This window comes from Sciurus carolinensis, chromosome 11 (genome assembly GCF_902686445.1).
Source record: "Sciurus carolinensis chromosome 11, mSciCar1.2, whole genome shotgun sequence".
NCBI classification, from domain to species: domain Eukaryota; kingdom Metazoa; phylum Chordata; class Mammalia; order Rodentia; family Sciuridae; genus Sciurus; species Sciurus carolinensis.
The window spans coordinates 21,463,904-21,485,668 of record NC_062223.1 but is presented as its reverse complement, the minus strand read 5'-3'; the positions used below and the strand labels follow the sequence as shown (position 1 = coordinate 21,485,668).

Sequence of the window (21,765 nt, the reverse complement as noted above, 5' to 3'; positions counted from 1 at the left end):
TTGGAAATACACATTTTGTGTGTGTTTAGAAAATATTTGATTTTGTATACAAACATGATTTTATGTCTAATGGAAGCCAGTAATGGTGGCAAAGAATAAAGAGATACAGAACTTTCTTTTTTTTAATTATAGAAAATGCACTGATTCAGTCTTTTATTGTGATGTAATTCCAAATACATATTTAGTGACCCACTATTTTAATTGCAACTCTTTCAAAATAATTTGATAAAGGGGATTTTTTTACTTCCCATTGAAACATTGAGAAATGAAATGCATTATAGGCAAATCTAGAGTCTTTGAAATTCCCATTTTATAGTGATGGGAAACGTTCTTCCATTTTGCAGTGGGATCTAACCGAATTTTTCTCAGAGAATAGTGTTAAAGAATGAAATATTGGTATTCAGTGAATATATATAACCGTGAAAAAAACTATTTGATTATTTCAATTGAAATTCAATGTTACTAAGAGAAAACTTTAAAAAAAAAATATTTAGCTTAAACTGGTCCCGGTGGCACACACCTGTAATTCCAGCAACTTGGGAGGCTGAGGCAGGAGGATGAAGAATTTAAAGCCAGCCTCAGCAAAAGCAAGACAGTAAGCAACTCAGTAACATCCTGTCTCTAAATAAAATACAAAATAGAGCTGGAGATGTGGCTCAGTGGTTGAGTGCCTCTGAGTTCAATCCCTGGTACCTTCTTCCTACAAAAATGCTTTACCTTATGGAAAGTTTGATATCACTTTAGTTTTTAATTTTACTTAATTACAAACTAAGCCAAACTAAATTTTTTAAAAAAGAAAGCTTTGCACTGTTCCTTGATGGATTATTGAAGGTATTTCTCTAGTGATGTAATCTAATACACTTTAAGATTCATCTAATGTAAGAAGGTATGTCTATGGACAGAGTTGGATTGGGGAAACCTCAGCAAATTCAGCAATATTTTATGTTTCTTAAATGCAAAATATATATAAACAGTTTTATGTTTAATGTTATAAACTTGTAGGATTTGTTTCCTTATAATTCACTTACAGTCTTTTTTCACTACAACTTAAACTTTAAACTGTGCCATTTTCATTTATTCTTCTCCTTATTTAGAAATCTCTGCTGCTTACAATATTTTATACCCATAATTACTAACCTTTCATGCTGTGCACCTATTATTATGCTATACTATTCAATTTCTTCGTTATTAGAGACATTTGAATATGCTACTTTGCTCTACATGTGTTTATTTCTGCATAATGGGCTAGTTAACTTCAGGAGGAATTTCTTGTGGACATAGTACACACAGGATTTCAAAACACATCCAGGAATCCAGGAATATGTCATCATTGTTGATTTTATTCTTCTCTATGGTATTGTCCAGCATCGTAAAAGTGTTGTACAATGCAGAACTTTATAAAATTTATTATAAAATATTTCAACCTCTATTTCCTCCTTATAACATATGAATTTTATGAGTCTTCATTGTATAAACCAATGGCACTGAATACTCTTTTTCCTAATTTTCTGTGACTTCTTCATACTTCTCTAGGTTATTGCACATAAAAAACATCAGATTTGTTACCTATAAATAATTGCAATTATAATGGCTATGTCCCAGGGAAAGGCTAACATTTTAAATCAACTTAAGTCAAGGAAACTTACACTAAAATATTACTGAAGTACTTGCAACACTTAGAAGATGAGTAATCCAAAACTGAAGCTCCATTTGTCCGATTATGTCAAGTGTGACCTTGAGGGAAGACAGGACACAGAATTGGAATAGCTTGCATGTCTTCATCTTTCTCCACCTCTTCCTCAAGCATTCACCATTTTAGCCCTGATCAAGTGAAGTCTGTGTACTAAAGAATGTTTGTTCACATGTACATGAAAATGTTCCTCCTTCAGGTACTTGTAACCATCTAAAAAAATAAAAATGAAACCAAAAACCATATATACATGGTCTTTGAGAGCCATTTACAGATAGCTTGGGCAAATTGAATCAGTAAATCATCATTCATTCTTTCCAACATAACTCAAAGGACATTTTGGTTTTGTATATGAGAATAGAGTTTCTGTTAAATTATTTGCACAAAGTAAACTATATATACTATGATAATGTGGAACATAATCAATATTTGCATATGTACATATTTATTCTGATTATGTTTTCATACAAAGACAATTTCCAATGTGATCTGTCACAGCTCTCCACTCATACATCTACCAAGTTTATACATCATGTATCTACAGTTTCATCACTACCACCTGTGTAAATATGGTACTTAAAAGACTGGGTCTTAAAATAGGAAAATGTTTGCATTTTTGAAATTTATTATTAGAAATGTTTATTATGTGATTATCATATATATATAATTTTATATTTACATTTAAATTAATAAATAAAGGTTTATATGTCATTATAATTATATAAATAACAGTAGAAAACTTTTGGAAAAATATAAAAGTAGGACAACCATTCATCTAACAAAAAAAATTTTATATATCCATGTATATACATCTGTATTATTGCCTGCCTATTGATTTATTGGATTTCTCAACCTTGCAAAAATTTTATGGCACGCTTATTGAAAGGAACTGAATATGGTATATAGTAGGTTGGTTAGGAACTTAACTGACTTCTACAAATTAAATGATAACAGCAATTCACCTCTCAATTATCACAATGAAAATACCTCTAAACTGGAAAAATACTCTTTGGTAAATCAAATCACCCAAGATAAGAGTAACTGTACTAGGTTTATCTCTCATTTTTATATTTTTATTTGTGAAAAGAATTTAATTTTAAATATTCTAAATTTGAAAGTTTGAATGTATCTTGTTTATACTAGCCTTGCATAATATATGTTCCCCATGCAGTAAATCTATTGACTTTGCTACTATGTCTTTCCAGAATAGGCTTTTGAATACAACTGAATGGAAAAACACAACCTCACAGTGGTGTGTGAGTTCATTCTGAAGGGGATCACCTCACATCCTGAGCTGCAGGCTCCACTGTTTGGGCTCTTCCTCATCATCTACATGAGCACACTGGTGGGAAATTTGGGCATGGTCATCCTCACCAAGGTAGACCACAGCCTGCAAACACCCATGTACTTTTTCCTGAGGCAACTGGCTCTCAGTGACCTTGGTTATTCTACAGCTGTAGGCCCCAAAATGTTGGTCAATTTTGTGGTGCATCAAAATACAATCTCCTATTATTTTTGTGCTACACAACTAGCTTTCTTTCTTTTGTTCATTTCTTGTGAACTTTTTATTCTCTCTGCAATGGCCTATGACCGCTACATGGCCATCTGTAACCCTCTCCTCTACACTGTCATCATGTCTCAGAGGGTGTGTTGGTTGTTGGTGGCAATGCCCTATCTCTACAGTACTTTTTTGTCTCTTCTAATCACTATAAAGATTTTTACTTTGCCCTTCTGTGGCTACAATGTCATCAGTCATTTCTACTGTGACAGTCTCCCCTTGTTATCTTTGCTCTGCTCAAACACACATGAAATTGAAGTGATAATTCTGATCGTGGCAGCTTTTCATCTACTTTCCTCTCTTCTGATTATCCTGATGTCCTACCTGCTCATCTTCATAGCCATTCTCAGGATGAAGTCAGCTGAGGGCAGGCGCAAGGCTTTCTCCACCTGTGGATCCCACCTGACTGTGGTCACTGTGTTCTATGGGACTTTGATATTTATGTATGTGCAGCCCAAGTCTAGTCACTCCTTGGACACTGATAAAGTGGCTTCCATATTTTACACCCTTGTCATCCCCATGTTGAATCCCTTGATCTACAGTTTGAGGAACAAAGATGTAAAGCACTCTCTACAGAGGACATGGAAAAAGAGATGGAATATTTTTCCTTAAAAGTTGCATACAATTTGAGCCACACAAATCACACAAATACCTGCATTGTATTCTTTAAGAATGTGTAAAATGCAGAAAAATGTTCAATGTGTATTTAAAGAATGATCTTAGTTCTAGTCAAATATCTCAATACTATAAATATGTAAGTGAACAAAATGGCAAAATACATTGCTTTACTTGATGAAAAGAAATGAATTGCAAACATGATAAATCAGTAAATGCTGGAGTAAAGTAATGTGTGTTTAAAGTCTTCAGGTCCAAACAGCAGGTAGAACGGTATGCAGTATGGGAATGAAAAATTATATAATTATATGGAAAAGGACTTGAGATTTTGTTATTATTGTTATTATTATCTTGTATATTTTAATAAACTTTTAAGTATCCATGTGTGTTTGTGTTAGTTTCCTTTTCTGTGTATAAGAAAAACTTTTCATTTTAAGTTTTAAACACTTCAATGACTGGTATCAAAATCAATATTTATTGTAATTTATTGCAAAATGTTTAACATATCTATTTTCCTAGAATATTTAAAGTGCATAATAAATTACTTTCAAATACATGCACAAGTTTTTACTAAAGATCTCCAGGGAATATTTAGTTTGAATAACTTAGATTTTCTATTGACTGAGAACTCCTCATTCTCCCCAATTTCTATTCCTTGAAACTGTTATCCTACTTGGATTCTATTTGAGAATTTTTGATACTTTATTATATCACTTAATGTGGTATTTCTCTTTTTGTACCTGGTTTATTTGATTTGGTATCAATTCTTCAGGTATAGCCATGTTATATTGATTTATAGTGTCTTCAATGTTTTTTTTTAATAGTCTAGCACATCTATGTAACATCCACCCATCATTGAATGGATACTTAGGTTGGTTCCACACTCTGATTAGTTTTAATTACATGGTAAAGAACTTGAGATTACTAGCAGATCTCTGAGATTCTCATACCAGTGCTTTTTGACAAAACCTTGAAACTGTTTATTTGCTCTTACACTATAATTGTCCCTGACAATTAGCAGATAACTTCCACGAATTTCATTCAGGTCTCAAATGCTTTGAGGATAATCTGCTAGGTGCTTGGCATCTCCTCAGGGATAGTCTCAAATGTGAAAAAAAACATTCCATAAATTTTCCTCACAAATGCAATGTTAAGAATCACATGGGAGAATCAAGAGAAAGCATTCATTGCAGGTAACATACACAGAAGATTTCACATGGTGCCATATGCTACCTCTACCTACAGAAATAATCCCATTTGCTCTGACTTTGCCATTGAATGTAAGAGAACAGAGCTTATTCAGTCAGTTCTGTGCTTTCTACAGCTCCCTAAAAGCTGAGCAGCTAGAAGCACTAAGCTATAAGCTATAATCACTCTCCTATTCTCTGCATACTAATTTTTAAATATTTTCAAATGGGTAGAGAAGGTAAAAATCTTTGCAACATATATTTTGTGTGTGTGTATTTTAAAAATTATTAAATTTCACATACATAAATAATATTATATATGAGGTCAGCCAAAAGTGGGAGGAGGTGAAGTATTAAGGGATGCCAGGTTTTTTAATGGTAGAATTTGAAACTGTAATGACTCAGTCTTTCATTCTGATTATCTTCCAACATTTGGTTATTTAGTGACTAGGCTCTTTTGTAATCCTTTTAAAATATTTTAAATTTTATGGACTCATTCCTCTTCTCTTGATGAAGAAATGGTGGTTCCACTTTGCACTGATATGTGAAAGGTGAAGATTAGGAGAACTTTTAAGTTCCCAGTGTTATAGTGATGGTAAATGTTCCTTTTGCAGTGGAATCTGATAAAAAAATTTCTCAGAGAAACGCAGAAAAAAATAAAATAGTGATATTTAATAGGTTGTCTACTATTAAACACAAGTTTCATTCCTCCATTGAAGTTAGGTAAAGGAAAAAAATAATTTTCTAAACTTATGAAAAATTTGTTACTAACCTGTGTGCACTTTATTTGCAAGTGTGCATGATTAGAAATTAAAGCAAACCATAACAACAAGAAATAAGTTTTACATTGTTTTTTATTGTACTTAGGGTATTTCTTGAATGTTGTACTCTGATATTCTTTAACATATTTCTGATTAAGGAAAGGTATGAGCTGGGGCAAGGTTGATTATCAGTTAGCCACAAACATGCAAACAGAATTTTCAATTGATTAAATGTCAATTACATGTAATCAGCTTTATATTTAATGTTCTAAAATTTCATAATCCTGTTTCCTCATAGCTCAGTTGCTCACTTACATACTGTACTCATTACATTTTCGCTATAAATTGTCATTTCTAAATTTTTAATGTGTAAAACAACTATGATCATTTTGCACCAGGGATAATTCCCTTAAATGCCATGTATGTACTTCTATGCTATACTTTTCAATCCTCAGGCTATTAGACATATTCTGATACATTTCCTTTACTATGCACATTTTTTCTGCATTACTGGTTATATCATATTAGGAAGATGTCTAATGATCATAGTACACAAAAAGATTTCGAATCACAAGTAGGAATCTGTATATATCAGCTTCACTGTATTTTATCTTGTCTCTATGGCATTGTGTCAGGTAGTTGTTTTATACAATGTAGAACTTTACATTTAGTTTTAAATGTTTCAGTTTATTTATCCTATCAATTTATCCCCCCAAATTTAATGAATCTTCATTCTGTAAAGCCAATGCCACTGAACTTTTTTTCTCCCAGTTCACTCATATTTCCTTCTATACTCCCCCAATTTCTCCCACATAGCATACATTAGCTTTGTTACATAGAAATAAGCCTATCTCAATTATAATGGCAATGCAGCATGAGGAAATTTAATATTCTAAGTTCATTTATATCAAGGTAACTTATAGTAAAATGTCATTGAAGTACTTATGAAAGATAGAAGGCTGGAAATCCAAACCACAGCACAGTGTGCAGTTTCAGTCCTTGAGTATATTTGAGGAGGAGGAGTGAATGGTGGTTGGTATCCATTCTACTTGACCTGTTCCTCACCTATTCATCCCTTTAGCCCTGACAAAGAGACGAAGTCCACAAATGTGCTCATCTGCATATGTAACACAAACCTCTTTCAGGTAAGTTGCTATCAGCACACACACACACACACACACACACACATAAATATATATGTTTGTATATATATATATATATAAAGAAGTAAAAACAAAATTACATGTGTACATGTTCTCATGTTCTTTTCATTTTTCATTTTATATTTTTATAGTGCATTATAGTTATACATAACAGTGTGGGATTAATTTTGATATAATTATACTGCAAGGATAATAATGTGCTTCCTTTTATTCCTCAGTATTTTCTTTCCCTCCTCTTTTTCCTCTCCCATGCCCCTCTTCTACTCTACTGCTCTTCCTCATATTTTTTTAAATTGGTGCTTTAGATACGCATAAAGTTTAATTCACTGTGGTGTACGCATGTATGTGCATAGAATAACTTGGTCAATTTCATTCCACATTTCCTCTTTTCCCATCCTTCCTCCCTCTCATTAGATCCCCTTCCTCTGCTCCACTAATCTCCCTTTTTCAAAGGATTCCCCCTCAACCTTTTATATTTCCTGATTTCTAACTACTGTAGAAGAGAAAAAAACATTTGACCTTTGATGTTCTGAGTCTGGCTTATTTCCCTTAACATGATATTCTCCAGTTCTTTCTGTTTACCAGCAAGTTATAAAACTTCATTCTCTTTGTAACTAAACAGAACACCACTGTGCACATAAACCATGTTTCTGTAAGCATCATCTGTTGATGGGCATTTGGATGGTTCCATAACTAGGCTACTGTGAATTGCACTAATATAAACTGTTATGCCTGTCTCACCAGAGTATGATGATTACAGTTGCTTTGTACATGATATTATAGAAATATTTTCAGGAAGTATGGAGACATGGAATCACTAAATCATAATTCATCTCAATAAAACTTGAAGAACATTTTGGTTCTGTATATGATAATAGTTTTTTAAAATTATTTGCCTAAAGTAGTCTCAACATCCACTAAATGAGTATATCACATAGATACACATTAAGAGGCATTTCTTCTGATTCTACAGATAATTTCTAATGTGATCTGTTGTAGTTTTCCATTCATATACCTATCTACAGTGTTCAGAATTTCAGCTTTATCACCTATAAGTAGGTAGATTTAATAGGACTATTAATTGAGTGATTGAGCTATAATGATTTTGGAAATTAATAAATAGAAATATTTATGATGCAATTGATATGTCACAATGTCATTTTATTAAGTGTAGTTAGTAGATATCAGCATGTTATTGTGATTATATAAGTGACAAATAAACATAATAGTAAAATAATTAGTTATCAAACACCAAAAGTTGAAGAAATGTTTAACTCTTCTTAGTTTTTATTTCTATGCCCATATCATCATCACTATCCTTATATCTTCTTATTACTCTTATCAGTGTTTATCAACCTTGGAACACTTTTATTAATATGGCTAATACATTTGAATGGGTATTAGCTGTAAGGAAGTTTAGCAGCTTACCAGTACTGGAACCCTTAGATGCCAGTAGCAGTACACTTCCCAATTGTGCCAATCAAGGTACTTAGAGAATGTTCAAAAATGTTCTTTGGTAAGTGAAAACACACCAGTTGAGAAAAACTGTCCTGTCACTACCTCTCTCTATTTCTATATATTTTCCTTGCAATAATGCATATTATTTTTTTGAATATTATAAATTTGAATGTTTACATACGCATTATTTACATTTTAAATAATAAATGTTCCCATGATGAAAATAATTGAAATCTATTGATTTAACTATTGTGTCTTTCTAGAAAGGACTTTCCTAAAACACTAGATGAAGAAACACAACCTCACAGCTGTGCATGAGTTCATTCTGAGAGGCATCACATCACGCCCTGAGCTGCAGGCTCCACTGTTTGGGCTCTTCCTCATCATCTACATGAGCACACTGGTGGGAAACTTGGGCATGCTTATCCTCACCATGGTGGACCACAGCCTGCAAACACCTATGTACTTTTTCCTGAGACACCTGACTCTCAGTGACCTTGGTTATTCTACAGCTGTGGGTCCCAAAATGTTGGCCAATTTTGTGGTGGATCAAAACGTGATCTCCTATTATTTTTGTGCTACTCAGCTAGCTTTCTTTTGTGTGTTCATTACTTCTGAACTTTATATGTTGTCAGTGATGGCCTACGACCGCTATGTGGCCATCTGTAACCCTCTCCTCTACACTGTCATCATGTCACAGAGGGTGTGTCAGTTCTTGGTGGCAATCTCCTATCTCTATGGTACATTTGTGTCACTTCTAATCACGATAAAGATTTTTACTTTGCCCTTCTGTGGATACAATGTTATCAGTCATTTCTACTGTGACAGCCTCTCCTTGTTATCTTTGCTCTGCTCAAACACACATGAAATTGAAGTGATAATTCTGATCTTAGCAGCTTTCAGTTTGCTTTCCTCTCTTCTGATCGTCCTTGTGTCCTACCTGCTCATCCTCATAGCCATTCTCAGGATGAAGTCTACTGAGGGCAGGCACAAAGCTTTCTCCACCTGTGGATCCCACCTGACTGTGGTCACTGTGTTCTATGGGACTTTGATATTTATGTACGTACAGCCCAAGTCCAGTCATTCCTTAGACACTGATAAAGTGGCTTCCATATTTTACACCCTGGTCATTCCCATGTTGAATCCCTTGATCTACAGCTTGAGGAACAAAGATGTAAAGTATGCCCTACTAAGCACATGGAAAAAAGTACACAATATCTTTACTTATAACGGTATATAAAATATGAGTCATTTAAATCAGATTTTGACATCAACGTGGTCTCTTTTCTTCCAGGATGTATAACAAGCAAAAAAATTGACTCTCTATATATGATCAGATACTGGCCTTTTTGTACTAGTCAAATTTTTAAATGCTTTAATGCACATGTAATCAAAATGAGAGGCAAAATAATTTCTACCCTTCAGTGTGAGATATGAATTATATACATAATAAATGATTAAATTTTAGGCTGCTTAGACTATTCATGTGGGGAGCAGAGTCCCATGCTCTATTGGAGAATGACTACTGTGTGCGGAAGCAAATTTCCAATGTTTTTGTTATCTTCCTAAGCATTGCAATAAACTTTCCACTGTCCATGTTTGTGTTTGTGCATGTATTTATGTTTTTACATGAGCACCCTCATTCCATTTTTGTCTTTATGTTCTTGTGGCTTGTGTTAAACTCTATCTTGACTGTGGTAACAGGCTTAGTGTAATCTGATCATTTGAAGAAAACAGTCATTTGAATATCCTAACCTGTTGCTTTTCCATGTGGGGATCTTAGGTTCCTTCTTTTCTCTCATCAGTACCCTGACCTTATAAGAGCTCAAAAGAGTCTATTATCTCAACATCATCAGCTCTGCAGTGGCTCAGAGCTTCAGTGCAGCATCTCATTTTGTCTTAGTATGTACATATAAGCAAGTGAATGCACCAGTTAAGATTGATGTCTCAGATTCAACCAAAGACACGTCCACGGCTTATTCATTAATTTATTATCCTTACTGTCTGATCTGAATTCCTTTCTTCCTGTTTGGTTTCATGGAGAGTCACTATTCCTTAACCCACTAAATGCAAGAAATTATTTTTTTATAATGTTTCAGTTTTTTTTAATTTTTAATTGTATTTATTTTTATTTTTACAGACTGCATTTTGATTCATTGTACACAAATGGGGTACAACGTTTTATTTCTATGGTTTACACAATGTAGTTTCATACTATTCATGTAATTGTATGTGTACTTAGGATAATAATGTCTGTCTCAGTCCACTATCTATCCTACACCTGCCCCCTCAGTCTATTTCTTAATATTATTTTGGCATGGTATGCTTGTCCTATGATGAAGTATGTTTTTTGGTCCTCTATTTTCAGTGTTCTGAGTTTGTGTAACCAGAGATCAGACCTTGATTTGTGCTATTGCTATATTTCTATTTGGAGTGTATTATGTCATGTTATAATGTATGTTCTTATTGTGTTTTTTTGTACATCATCCATGAGCTTCTCTAAAATTCTCCGTGCTTCTTTCATTGTTTGTTGTTCTGTTGTTTTGAACTTATTGCATTTCATTTATATCATGAAAGCTTAGATGTGATTTCTTAATACATCACAATACATTCAAAACACCAATAGAACCACTGGAAAATGATTTACTAGAATAATAAAGGCAGATGCATGCTGTCATGTAAAGAAAAAAAATGCTAAACAGTTCTTGCAGTTGGTTCTTTTGAAGACAAAAGTTTCATACCTAATTTTATCTATTTGTAAGATATATACATACTAGTATATATATACATATATATATGCACACTCAATTGTAACTTCTTGAGATTGTATAGTAAGCAGGGATAAAGTGAATGTTAACAGTGTATTTTAGATTATACACATCTTTAAATAATAAATTTTCTGTGATTTCATATATTCACATAATGAATTTCCATGAAAATCATAACTTTTATAACATAGGTAAAAGTTTCTAATATTCACAAACAAATATCTGAATAAACATAACCCATATCCATTTTGAAAATAAATCTTAGACTTTTATAATCTCTCAAATTATAAAAGAAAGAACATTAAAAAATATACTGACACTATTTGAGAACATATTTCATTCATTGAGAAAGTTACTCCAGTTTTTCACTGTTGTATACATGTATTAGTCATTTCATGATGCTGTACACTTCCCATAAAAAATAAGTATTTAAAAAAAAAACAGAATTCAGGATATGATTTTACATTTTGCTAAAATATTTCAAGTCAATAATATGTCATGTGTTGTACAATAATAAATCAGAAATATCTGCACACCGTGCAGTAAGACTTTCAGAATAATTTTGGGTATACTCAGAATGTTTCCTTAAAAACCTGTTTCGTTACTATTAGAAGAAGGTGTTATAATTTTTCAATTCCACAGACTCCAAGAAACATTTAAAACATTCTTGATGAAGAGAATATCAAAGTTGAAAACTTCATTAAATATAACTAAAATACACTGCAAAAACTCTCCATGTCCACCCCAATTTTGATTCAGCTGGCCTGAATGGTTGTTTATGCTAAATATTTAAGGGAAAAATAGATAGCAATTCTCCAGAAACACTTTTAGAAATCTGAAAGATGTTATGTGTTCTGAGTTTCTGAAAAGCACTCGCCTGATGTTAAAGACTGTAAAAGGCCTTGTGTATGTGAAAATTTTAAAGAAAATGTTATCTGATAAGTCCAGCAATGTGTACTGACAGTAACATACCAGGAGAGAATTAAGGAACTTAAGTTTGCTTTAACATTTAAAGTTAAATGGCATTAACCATATTAAGAAACTAAATAGACATCTGTATGACATCCCAATAAACACATGAAAAATGGTTAAGTTCTGAAATGCATTAATAACAATAAATTTCTCAAAGCAATAGTAAAATAGAAGTTTCTAAGACTGATAATATTATCCTTTCTCCTTCTCTCCTTCTTTTTTATTTAAAATTTTATTATATTGCATGACTCATTCTTCCTTGAGGAATACCTTGTATTCTTTAATTTTGGTAGAAAAATCTTCTCAGAAAACAGAATTCAATCAAAGATTATTTTCCTAAATTGATATTTATGTTTAAATAATCTTTTAAAAACACATCTTCAAGAGTACCTCTTTTCATCATATATTCTTATTGCAATTTCTCTGCTTTTGATTGGAAGACTCTCTACACTATTATTCACATGGTTCCTTCTTTAAGGGTCAAAAAGTTAAATTGGTTACTGACACAGATTATATGTATATATTCTCTTCATACAAATGGACTGTGTGTATGTGTGTGTCTAATTGTGTATGATTCAGCACAGAAAAGATCCTTAAACAAAACCAAAAATAAAAAGATTGATACACTTATTTATTAAGCTTTCTAATATTTATAGAATGGAAATGACCACAAATATAAAAAAAAAAACATGCCACAGTTGGAGAAAATAGATACAATTGTGCAAATATACAAGTAATATGTGAAAAAAACTATAGAAAAGTGGACAATGGATATATATAGAAAAACCATAAAATTAGAAATATTATGATTTATGTTTATACTTCAGTAATAATCTGAAAAAGTAAATATAAATATATATGAAACACAATCTTGTAAAATGGAAAAAGTGTTAAGTTATAGGGCTATCAGGTCATGATGGAAATGTGGAATAAAAGAAACATCCCTACTGTTCTAGTGGGAGTACAAAATTTTTAGCCATTTTTTGAAAAGAATTTGCAACTAATAAGGTAGAACATCCTGAAAAATCAAGGGACATTTTTTATCTACATAGAATTACATGGATTAGTTCAACCTCATTTATCAGAGTGAACAAAACATTTTTCAGAATAGGACCATCAAGTTATTAAACGTTAATTTCAATGATTTGCAAATCTATACTATATATTTTTAAGGACTACATCAATTTAATGTCCACTTTCAAATGAATGACAAATTAGAAATAGGATTTGCCTCTGGTAAAGAAGAATCACAATTAAGGGATCATAATTAAGAGGGACATAAAAAATGTACAAAGCTTCAATTTTATAAAATATAAGTTTTATTATAAAAATGTATCAAGTTGAGTGCACTGGCACATGCCAGTAATCCCATTAGCTCAGGAGGCTGAGGCAGGAGGACTGAGGGTATGCAGAAAGACTTCCCAACTTAGTGAGACCCTAAGGAACTCAGGGAGACAATGTCTCTAAAAAATTAAAAAAGGACTGGGGATGTGGGTCAGTGGTTAAGTGCCCCTGGGTTCAATCTCTGATAGCCCCCTCAAAAAAATAATTTTTACCTGATGGAAAATTTGATACTTACCACTTTAGTTTTTAATTTTCTTGATTACAAACTAAGTCAAACTAAAATATTTTAAAGAAAGCTTTCCATTGTTTCTTGTTGGATTTATTGAATAATGAATGTATCACACAAATGATGTAGTTTGATACACTTTAGAATTCATCTACTGTTAGAAGGTACATCTGTGGAGCAGAGTAGGGCTGAGGTAACAACAGCAAATTCAACAATATTTTATGTTTCTTAAAGGTACAATATGTGTAATCAGTTTTATAATTAATGTTATAAATTGCAGAATATGGTTTCCTTATAATTTACTTACATTCTCTTGTCACTGCAACTTAAACTTTAAACTGTACCATTTTCATTTATTCTTCTCCTTATTTAGAAATCTTTGCTGCTCACAATATTTTATACCCATAATTATTATCTAAACTTCCAGGCACTGCCCCTGTTTTTGTGCTATACTATTCAATTCATTGGTTATTAGAGATATTTGGATTGTTTCTTTGTTCTACATGTGTTTTTCTGCATTATGGAATAAATAATTAACAGCAGGAGGAATTTCTCATGGACATGATGCACAGATGATTTCAGATCACATCCAGGAATGCAGGACTATGCCATCATTGTTGACTTTATTCTTCTCTATGATATTGTCCAGCATCATAAAGTTTTGTCCGATGCAGTTTTATAAAATTTATTGTAAAAATATTTCAACCTCTATTTCCTCCATATAATATATGAACTTATGAGGCTTTGTTGTATGAAACCAATGGCATTGAATGCTCTTTTTCCTAATTTGCTCTGATTTCTTCATATTTCTCTAGACTATTGCATATAACATATATCAGATTTGTTCCCTATAAATAAAGGTATTTCAATTATAATGACAATGTCCCAGGGAAAGGTTAACATTTTAAATGAACTTAAGTCAAAGAAACTTACACTAAAATATTACTGAAGTACTTGCAACACTTAGAAGATGAATAATCCAAAACTGAAGCTCCATTTGTCCCATTGCATCAAGTGTAATCTTGAGGGAAGATAGGACACAGAATTGGAATAGCTTGCATGTCTTCATCTTTCTCCACTTCTTCCTCAGGCATTCACCATTTTAACCCTGATCAAGTGAGGTCTGTGTACTAAAGAATGTTTGTTCACATGTACATGAAAATGTTCCTCCTTCGGTACTTGTAACCATCTAAAAAAATAAGAATAAAGCCCAAAACCATATATACATGGTCTTTGAGAGCCATTTACAGATAGCTTGGGCAAATTGAATCAGTAAATCATCATTCATTCTTTCCAACATAAGGACATTTTGGTTTTGTATATGAGAATAGAGTTTCTATCAAATAATTTGCACAAAGTAAAATATATATACTATGATAATGTGGAACATATCAATATTTGCATATGTACATATTTATTCTGATTGTGTTTTCATACAAAGACAATTTCCAAAGTGATTTGTCACAGCTCTCCACTCATACATCTACCAAGTTTATACATCATGTATCCACAGTTTCATCACTATCACCTGTGCAAATATGGTATTTATACGATTGTATCCTACAGTAGGAAAATGTTTGCATTCTTGAAATTTATTGTTAAAAAAATTTTATGTAACCAGTATATATAAAATTTTATTAAGTTAATAAATAAAGGTTTACATGTCATTATAGTTAAATAAATAACAACCACAATACTTTTGGAAAATATAAAAGTAGGACAACCATTCATCTAACAAAAAAATTTTATATATCCATGTACCTGCATTTGTATCATTGTCTGCTTCTTTATTTCTTGGATTTCTTAGCCTTGGAACAATTTTATGATGTGCTTATTGAAATGGACTGAATGTGGTATACAGAAGGTTGGTTAGCAGCTTATCTGACTTCTACAAATTAGATTACAATAGCAATCCACCTCTCAATTGTGACAATGAAAGTATCTCTAAACTGGAAAAATACTCTGGTAAATCAAATCACCCAAGATAAGAGTAACTGTACTAGGTTTATCTCTCATTTTTATATTTTTATTTGTGAAAAGTATTTAATTTTAAATATTCTAAATTTGAAAGTTTGAATGTGCCTGGTTTATACTAGCCTTGCATAATATATGTTCCCCATGCAGTAAATCTATTGACTTTGCTACTATGTTTTTCCAGAATAGGATTTGAATACAACTGAATGGAAAAACACGACACAGTGGTGCGTGAATTCATTCTGAAGGGGATCACCTCACATCCTGAGCTGCAGGCTCCACTGTTTGGGCTCTTCCTCATCATCTACATGAGCACACTGGTGGGAAATTTGGGCATGGTCATCCTCACAAAGGTGGACCACAGCCTGCAAACACCCATGTACTTTTTCCTGAGACACCTGTCTCTCAGTGACCTTGGTTATTCTACAGCTGTAGGCCCCAAAATGTTGGTCAATTTTGTGGTGCATCAAAATACGATCTCCTATTATTTTTGTGCTACACAACTAGCTTTCTTTCTTTTATTCATTTCTTGTGAACTTTTTATTCTCTCTGCAATGGCCTATGACTGCTACAAGGCCATCTGTAACCCTCTCCTCTACACTGTCATCATGTCTCAGAGGGTGTGTTGGTTGTTGGTGGCAATGCCCTATCTCTACAGTACTTTTTTGTGTCTTCTATCACTATAAAGATTTTTACTTTGCCCTTCTGTGGATACAATGTCATCAGTCATTTCTACTGTGACAGTCTCCCCTTGTTATCTTTGCTCTGCTCAAACACACATGAAATTGAAGTGCTTAATTCTGATCTTGTCAGCTTTTGATTTGCTTTCCTTTCTTCTGATTATCCTGATGTCCTACCTGCTCATCCTCATAGCCATTCTCAGGGCGACGTCTGTTGAGGGCAGGCACAAGGCTTTCTCTACCTGTGGATCCCACCTGACTGTGGTCACTGTGTTCTATGGGACTTTGATATTTATGCATATGCAGCCCATGTCCAGTCATTCCTTGGACACTGATAAAGTGACTTCCATATTTTACACCCTTGTCATCCCCATGTTGAATCCCTTGATCTACAGTTTGAGGAACAAAGATGTAAAGCACTCTCTACAGAGGACATGGAAAAAGAGATGGAATGTTTTTCCTTAAAACTTGCATACAATTTAAGCCATAGAAACCACAGAACAACCTGCATTATTTTCCTCCAGAATGTATAGAATGCAGAATGGTGCTCAACATATATTTAAAGATTGGTCTTCTTAGCACTAGTCAAATATCTCAATATTATAAATATGTAGGTGAACAAAAAGACAAAATATGTTGCTTTACTTGATGTCAAGAAATCAATTATAATGTAAACAATATATCAGTAAATGTTATAGTAAATTAATGTATGTTTAAAGTCTTCAGATTCAAATTGCAGGTAGAATGGTATGCAGTATGGGAATGAAAAGTTATATACATATATATATGCAAAATTACTTGAGATTTTTTATTGTTGTTATTGTCTGGTGTATTATAATAATCTTTTCAGTGTCCACATGTGTGTGTGTTAGTTTCTTTTGTGTGTGTGTGTGTAACAAAATTCATTTTAAGCTTTAAATACTTCAGTAAGTGGTATCAAAATGAACATTTTTTAATTTATTGCAAAATGTTTAACATAATATCTATTTTCCTAAAATATTTCAAATATATAATACAGCACTTTTAAATATATGCAGAATTTTTTACAAGAGATCTCTAGGGCATATTTGGTTTGAATAATTGAGATTTTTCTATTGATTGTGAACTCCTCGTTTTTCCCAATTTGTATTCCTTGTAATTATTATGGTACTTTCTGATTCTTCTTGAGTATTTTGGATACTTTATTAAGATCCTTAATGCAGTATCTCTCCTTTTGTACCTGGTTTATTTGATGTAGTATCATATCTTCAGGTATAGCTATGTTATATTGATTTAAAGTGTCTTCAGTGTCTTATTAATAGTCTAGTGCATCTATGTATCACATTTTACATATTCATTTATCATTGAATGGATAGATTGGTACCACACCCTGGCTAATTTTAATTACATTGTTATGAACTTGAGATTACTAGCAGATCTCTGAGATTCTCATACCAGCGCATTTTGACAAAATCTCGAAGCTGTTTATTTGCTCTTATACTCTGTTAATAAATAAATAAAGCCACAGTTGAATATAAATTGTCCCTGACAATTAGCAGATAACTTCCACAAATTTCATTCAGGTCTCAAATGCTTTGAGGATAATCTGCTAGGTGTTTGGCATCTCCTCAGGGACAGTCTCAAATATAAAAAAACACATTCATAAATTTTCCTCCTAAATGCAATGTTAAGAATCACATGGGAGAATCAAGAGAAAGCATTCATTGCAGGTAACAAACACAGAAGGTCTCACATGGTGCCATATGCTACCTGTACCTACAGAAATAATCCCATTTGCTCTGGCTTTACCATTGAATGTAAGAGAACAGAGTTTATTCAGTCAGTTCTGTGCTTTCTACAGCTCCCTAAAAGCTGAGCAGCTGTAAGCACTAAGCTATAAGTTATAAGCACTCTCCTAATCTCTGCAAGCTAATTTTTAAATATTTTCAAATGGGTAGAGAAAGTAAACATCTTTGAAACACACACTTTGCGTGTGTGTGTTTTAGAAAAAATTTAATTTCACATACATATATAATTTTATGTATGAAGTCAGCCAAAAGTGGGAGGAGGTAAAGTATTAAGGGATGCCAGTTTCTTTAATGGTAGAATTCAAAACTGTAATGACTCAGTCTTTCATTTTGATAATCTTCCGAACATTTGGTTATTTAGTGACTAGGCTCTTTTTGTAATCCTTTTAAAGTAATTTAAATTACATGGATTATGAATATATTATATATATATATATATATTATATACATATATTATATATATATATATATGATCATTCCTCTTCTCTTGATGAAGAAGAGGTAGTTCCACTTCACACTGATGAATGTGAAAGATGAAGATTAAGAGAACTTTCAGTTTCCAGTTTTATAGTGATGGTAAGTGTCTCTTTTGCAGTGGAATCTGAAAAGTATTTCTCAGAGAGACACACACACACAAAAGAAATACCAGTATTTAACAGATTTTCAACTATGAAATAGAAATTTGATTCTCTTCATTGAAGCTAGTTAAAGGAAAAACAACTTTTTACCTTATGAAAAATTTGTTACTACGTGCACCTTATTTGTAGTTTTTCATGATTAGAAATTAAATCAAACCGTAACAACAAAAACAATAAACTTTACATTGTTTCTTATTGTATATAGGGAATTTCTTGAATGTTTTACTCTGACATTCTTTAACATAATTGTAATTAAAGAAAGGTGTGAGCTTTGGGCATGGCTGATTATCAGTTAGCCACAACCATGCAAGCAGAAATTTAAATTGATTAAATGTCAATTACATGTAATCTGCTATATACTTAATGCTCTAAAATTTTATGATCCTGTTTTCTCATAGCTCAGTGTAAGTTACAGTGTAAGTTGCTCACTTACACTGTATTCAACAAATTTTTCACTATAAAATATGTCATTTCTAAATTTTTAATGTATAAAATAGCTCTGATCATTTTGCACCAAAGATAATTCCCTTAAATGCCATGCACCTACTTCTATGCTATACTTTTCAATCCTCACCCTATTAGACATACTTTGATACATTTCACTTACTGATGTGCATATTTTCTGCACTAATGGTTATATCATATTTGGAAGATGTCTTATGATCTTAGTCCACAAAAAGATTTCAAATCACAAGTAGGATTCTGTGTATATCAACTTCACTGTAATTTATCTTGCCTCTATGGTACTGTGTCATGTAGTTACTTTATACAATGTAGAACTTTACATTTACTTTTAAAATGTTTCAGTTTATTTCTTTTATCAATTTGTCCCCCCAAAATATAATGAATCTTCATTATTTAAAACGAATGCTACTAACCTCTTTATCTCCCAATTCAAATTTCTTTATATCCTTCAGTTTCTACCATGTAACATACATCAGTTTTGTCACCGAGAAATAAGCCTGTCTCAATCATAATGGCAATGTGCCATGAGGAAAATTAATATTTTAAGTACATTTATGAAGGTGACTTATACTAAAGTGCTGTTGAAGTACTTATGAAAGATACAGTGTGTACAGTTTCAGTCCTTGAGTATATTTGAGGAGGAGGAGTGAATGGGGATTGGTATAAATAGCATGTATCCATCCTACTTGACCTGTTTCTCACCTATTCATCCTTTTAGCCCTGACAAAGAGATGAAGTCCACAAAAGTGCTTGTCTGCATATGTAAAAAAACCTCTCTCAGGTTAGGTTGCTGTCAGTGTACATATATATACATATATGTAAGTATATATATATAAAAGAAGTAAAAAAACTACATCTATACATGATCTTTTTTTTATTTTACACGTTATATTTTATTGATGCATTATAGTTATACATAATAGTGGGGTTCATTTTGATATAATCAACTGTGAGGAATACAATATGTTTCCTTTTATTCCCCAGTATTTTCTCTTTCCCTCCTCTTGTCCCTCCTCCATGCCCCTCTTCTACTCTGCTGATCTTCCACTTTTTTTTAGTTGGTGCTTTAGATATGCATAAAGTTTAATTCACTGTGGTGTATTAATGTATGTGCATAAAGTAATATGGTCAATTTCAATCCACATTTTCTCTTTTCCCATCCTCCTCTCTCCCCCTCAATCCCCTTCCTCTGCTCCACTGATCTCCTTCCTTTTTTCAAGGAATTTCCCCCTCAACCTGTTTCATTTTCTGATTTCTATCTTCTATAGATGAGAAAAAACATTTGACCTTTGATGTTCTGAGTCTGCTTTATTTCACTTAACATGATATTCTCCAGTTCTCTTTGTTTACCAGAAAGTTACATAATTTCTTTTTTTTTATTATTATTGTATACAAATGGGATACATGTTGTTTCTCTATTTGTACATGGAGTCAAGGCATACCATTTGTGTAATCATACGTTTACATAGGGCAATGATGTTTGATTCATTATTTTTTTCCCTTCCCCCCCACCTCTCCCACCCCTCTTTTCCCTCTATACAGTCCTTCTTTCCTTCATTCTTACCACACTCCTTATCCCTAACCCTAAACCTAACCCTAAACCTAATGCTAACCGCTCCCACCCCCCATTATATGTCCTCATCCGCTTATCAGCGAGATCATTCGTCCTTTAGTTTTTAGAGATTGGCTTATCTCACTTAGCATGATATTCTCCAATTTCATCCATTTGCCTGCAAATGCCATAATTTTTTCATTCTTCATTGCAAAGTAATATTCCATTATATATATATGCCACAGTTTCTTTATTCATTCATCAATTGAAGGGCATCTAGGTTGGTTCCACAATCTGGCTATGGTGAATTGAGCAGCAATGAACATTGATGTGGCTGTATCTATGTAGTATGCTGATTTTAAGTCCTTTGGGTATAGGCCAAGGAGTGGGATAGCTGGGTCAAATGGTGTTTCCATTCCAAGCTTTCTGAGGAATCTCCATACTGCTTTCCAGAGTGGCTGCACTAATTTGCAACCCCACCAGCAATGTATGAGTGTTCCTTTTTCACCACATCCTCGCCAACACCTATTGTTGCTTGTGTTCTTGATAATCGTCATTCTAATTGGGGTGAGATGAAATCTTAGGGTAGTTTTGATTTGCATTTCCCTTATTACTAGGGATGTTGAACATTTTTTCATATATCTGTTGATTGCTTGTACAACTTCTTCTGTGAAGTGTCTTCATTTCCTTAGCCTATTTGTTGATTGGATTATTTGTATTCTTGGTGTAGAGTTTTTTGAGTTCTTTATAGATTCTGGAAATTAGCGCTCTATCTGAAGTATGGTTGGCAAAGATATTCTCCCACTCTGTAGGCTCTCTCTTCACATTGCTGATAGTTTCCTTTGCTGAGAGAAAGCTTTTTAGTTTGAATCTATCCCAGTTGTTGATTCTTGCTTTTATTTCTTGTGCTATGGGATTCCTGTTAAG

At 32.7% G+C, this 21,765-nt stretch overlaps 2 protein-coding genes and 1 pseudogene across 2 annotated transcripts; all 3 read left to right on the top strand.

Annotated features, from left to right (window-relative positions):
• Window positions 1-2,918: 2,918 nt before the first annotated feature.
• On the top strand, window positions 2,919-3,860 carry LOC124959966 (olfactory receptor 8K3-like). Its single transcript, XM_047518470.1, has one exon. The coding sequence runs from the start codon at window positions 2,919-2,921 to the stop codon at window positions 3,858-3,860; it is 942 nt and encodes a 313-aa protein (XP_047374426.1).
• Window positions 3,861-8,718: 4,858 nt separating this feature from the next.
• Window positions 8,719-9,672, top strand: LOC124959161 (olfactory receptor 8K3-like). Its single transcript, XM_047517780.1, has one exon. It carries the CDS (start codon window positions 8,719-8,721, stop codon window positions 9,670-9,672), a length of 954 nt encoding a protein of 317 aa, XP_047373736.1.
• Window positions 9,673-15,922: 6,250 nt separating this feature from the next.
• LOC124959160 (olfactory receptor 8K3-like) lies at window positions 15,923-16,861 on the top strand (annotated as a pseudogene).
• The last annotated feature ends 4,904 nt before the right edge of the window (window positions 16,862-21,765 follow it).

Coding starts and splice junctions, on each gene's coding strand:
- LOC124959161 (XM_047517780.1), top strand. CDS start 8,719: ATGAAGAAACACAACCTCACAGCTGTGCATGAGTTCATTCTGAGAGGC.
- LOC124959966 (XM_047518470.1), top strand. CDS start 2,919: ATGGAAAAACACAACCTCACAGTGGTGTGTGAGTTCATTCTGAAGGGG.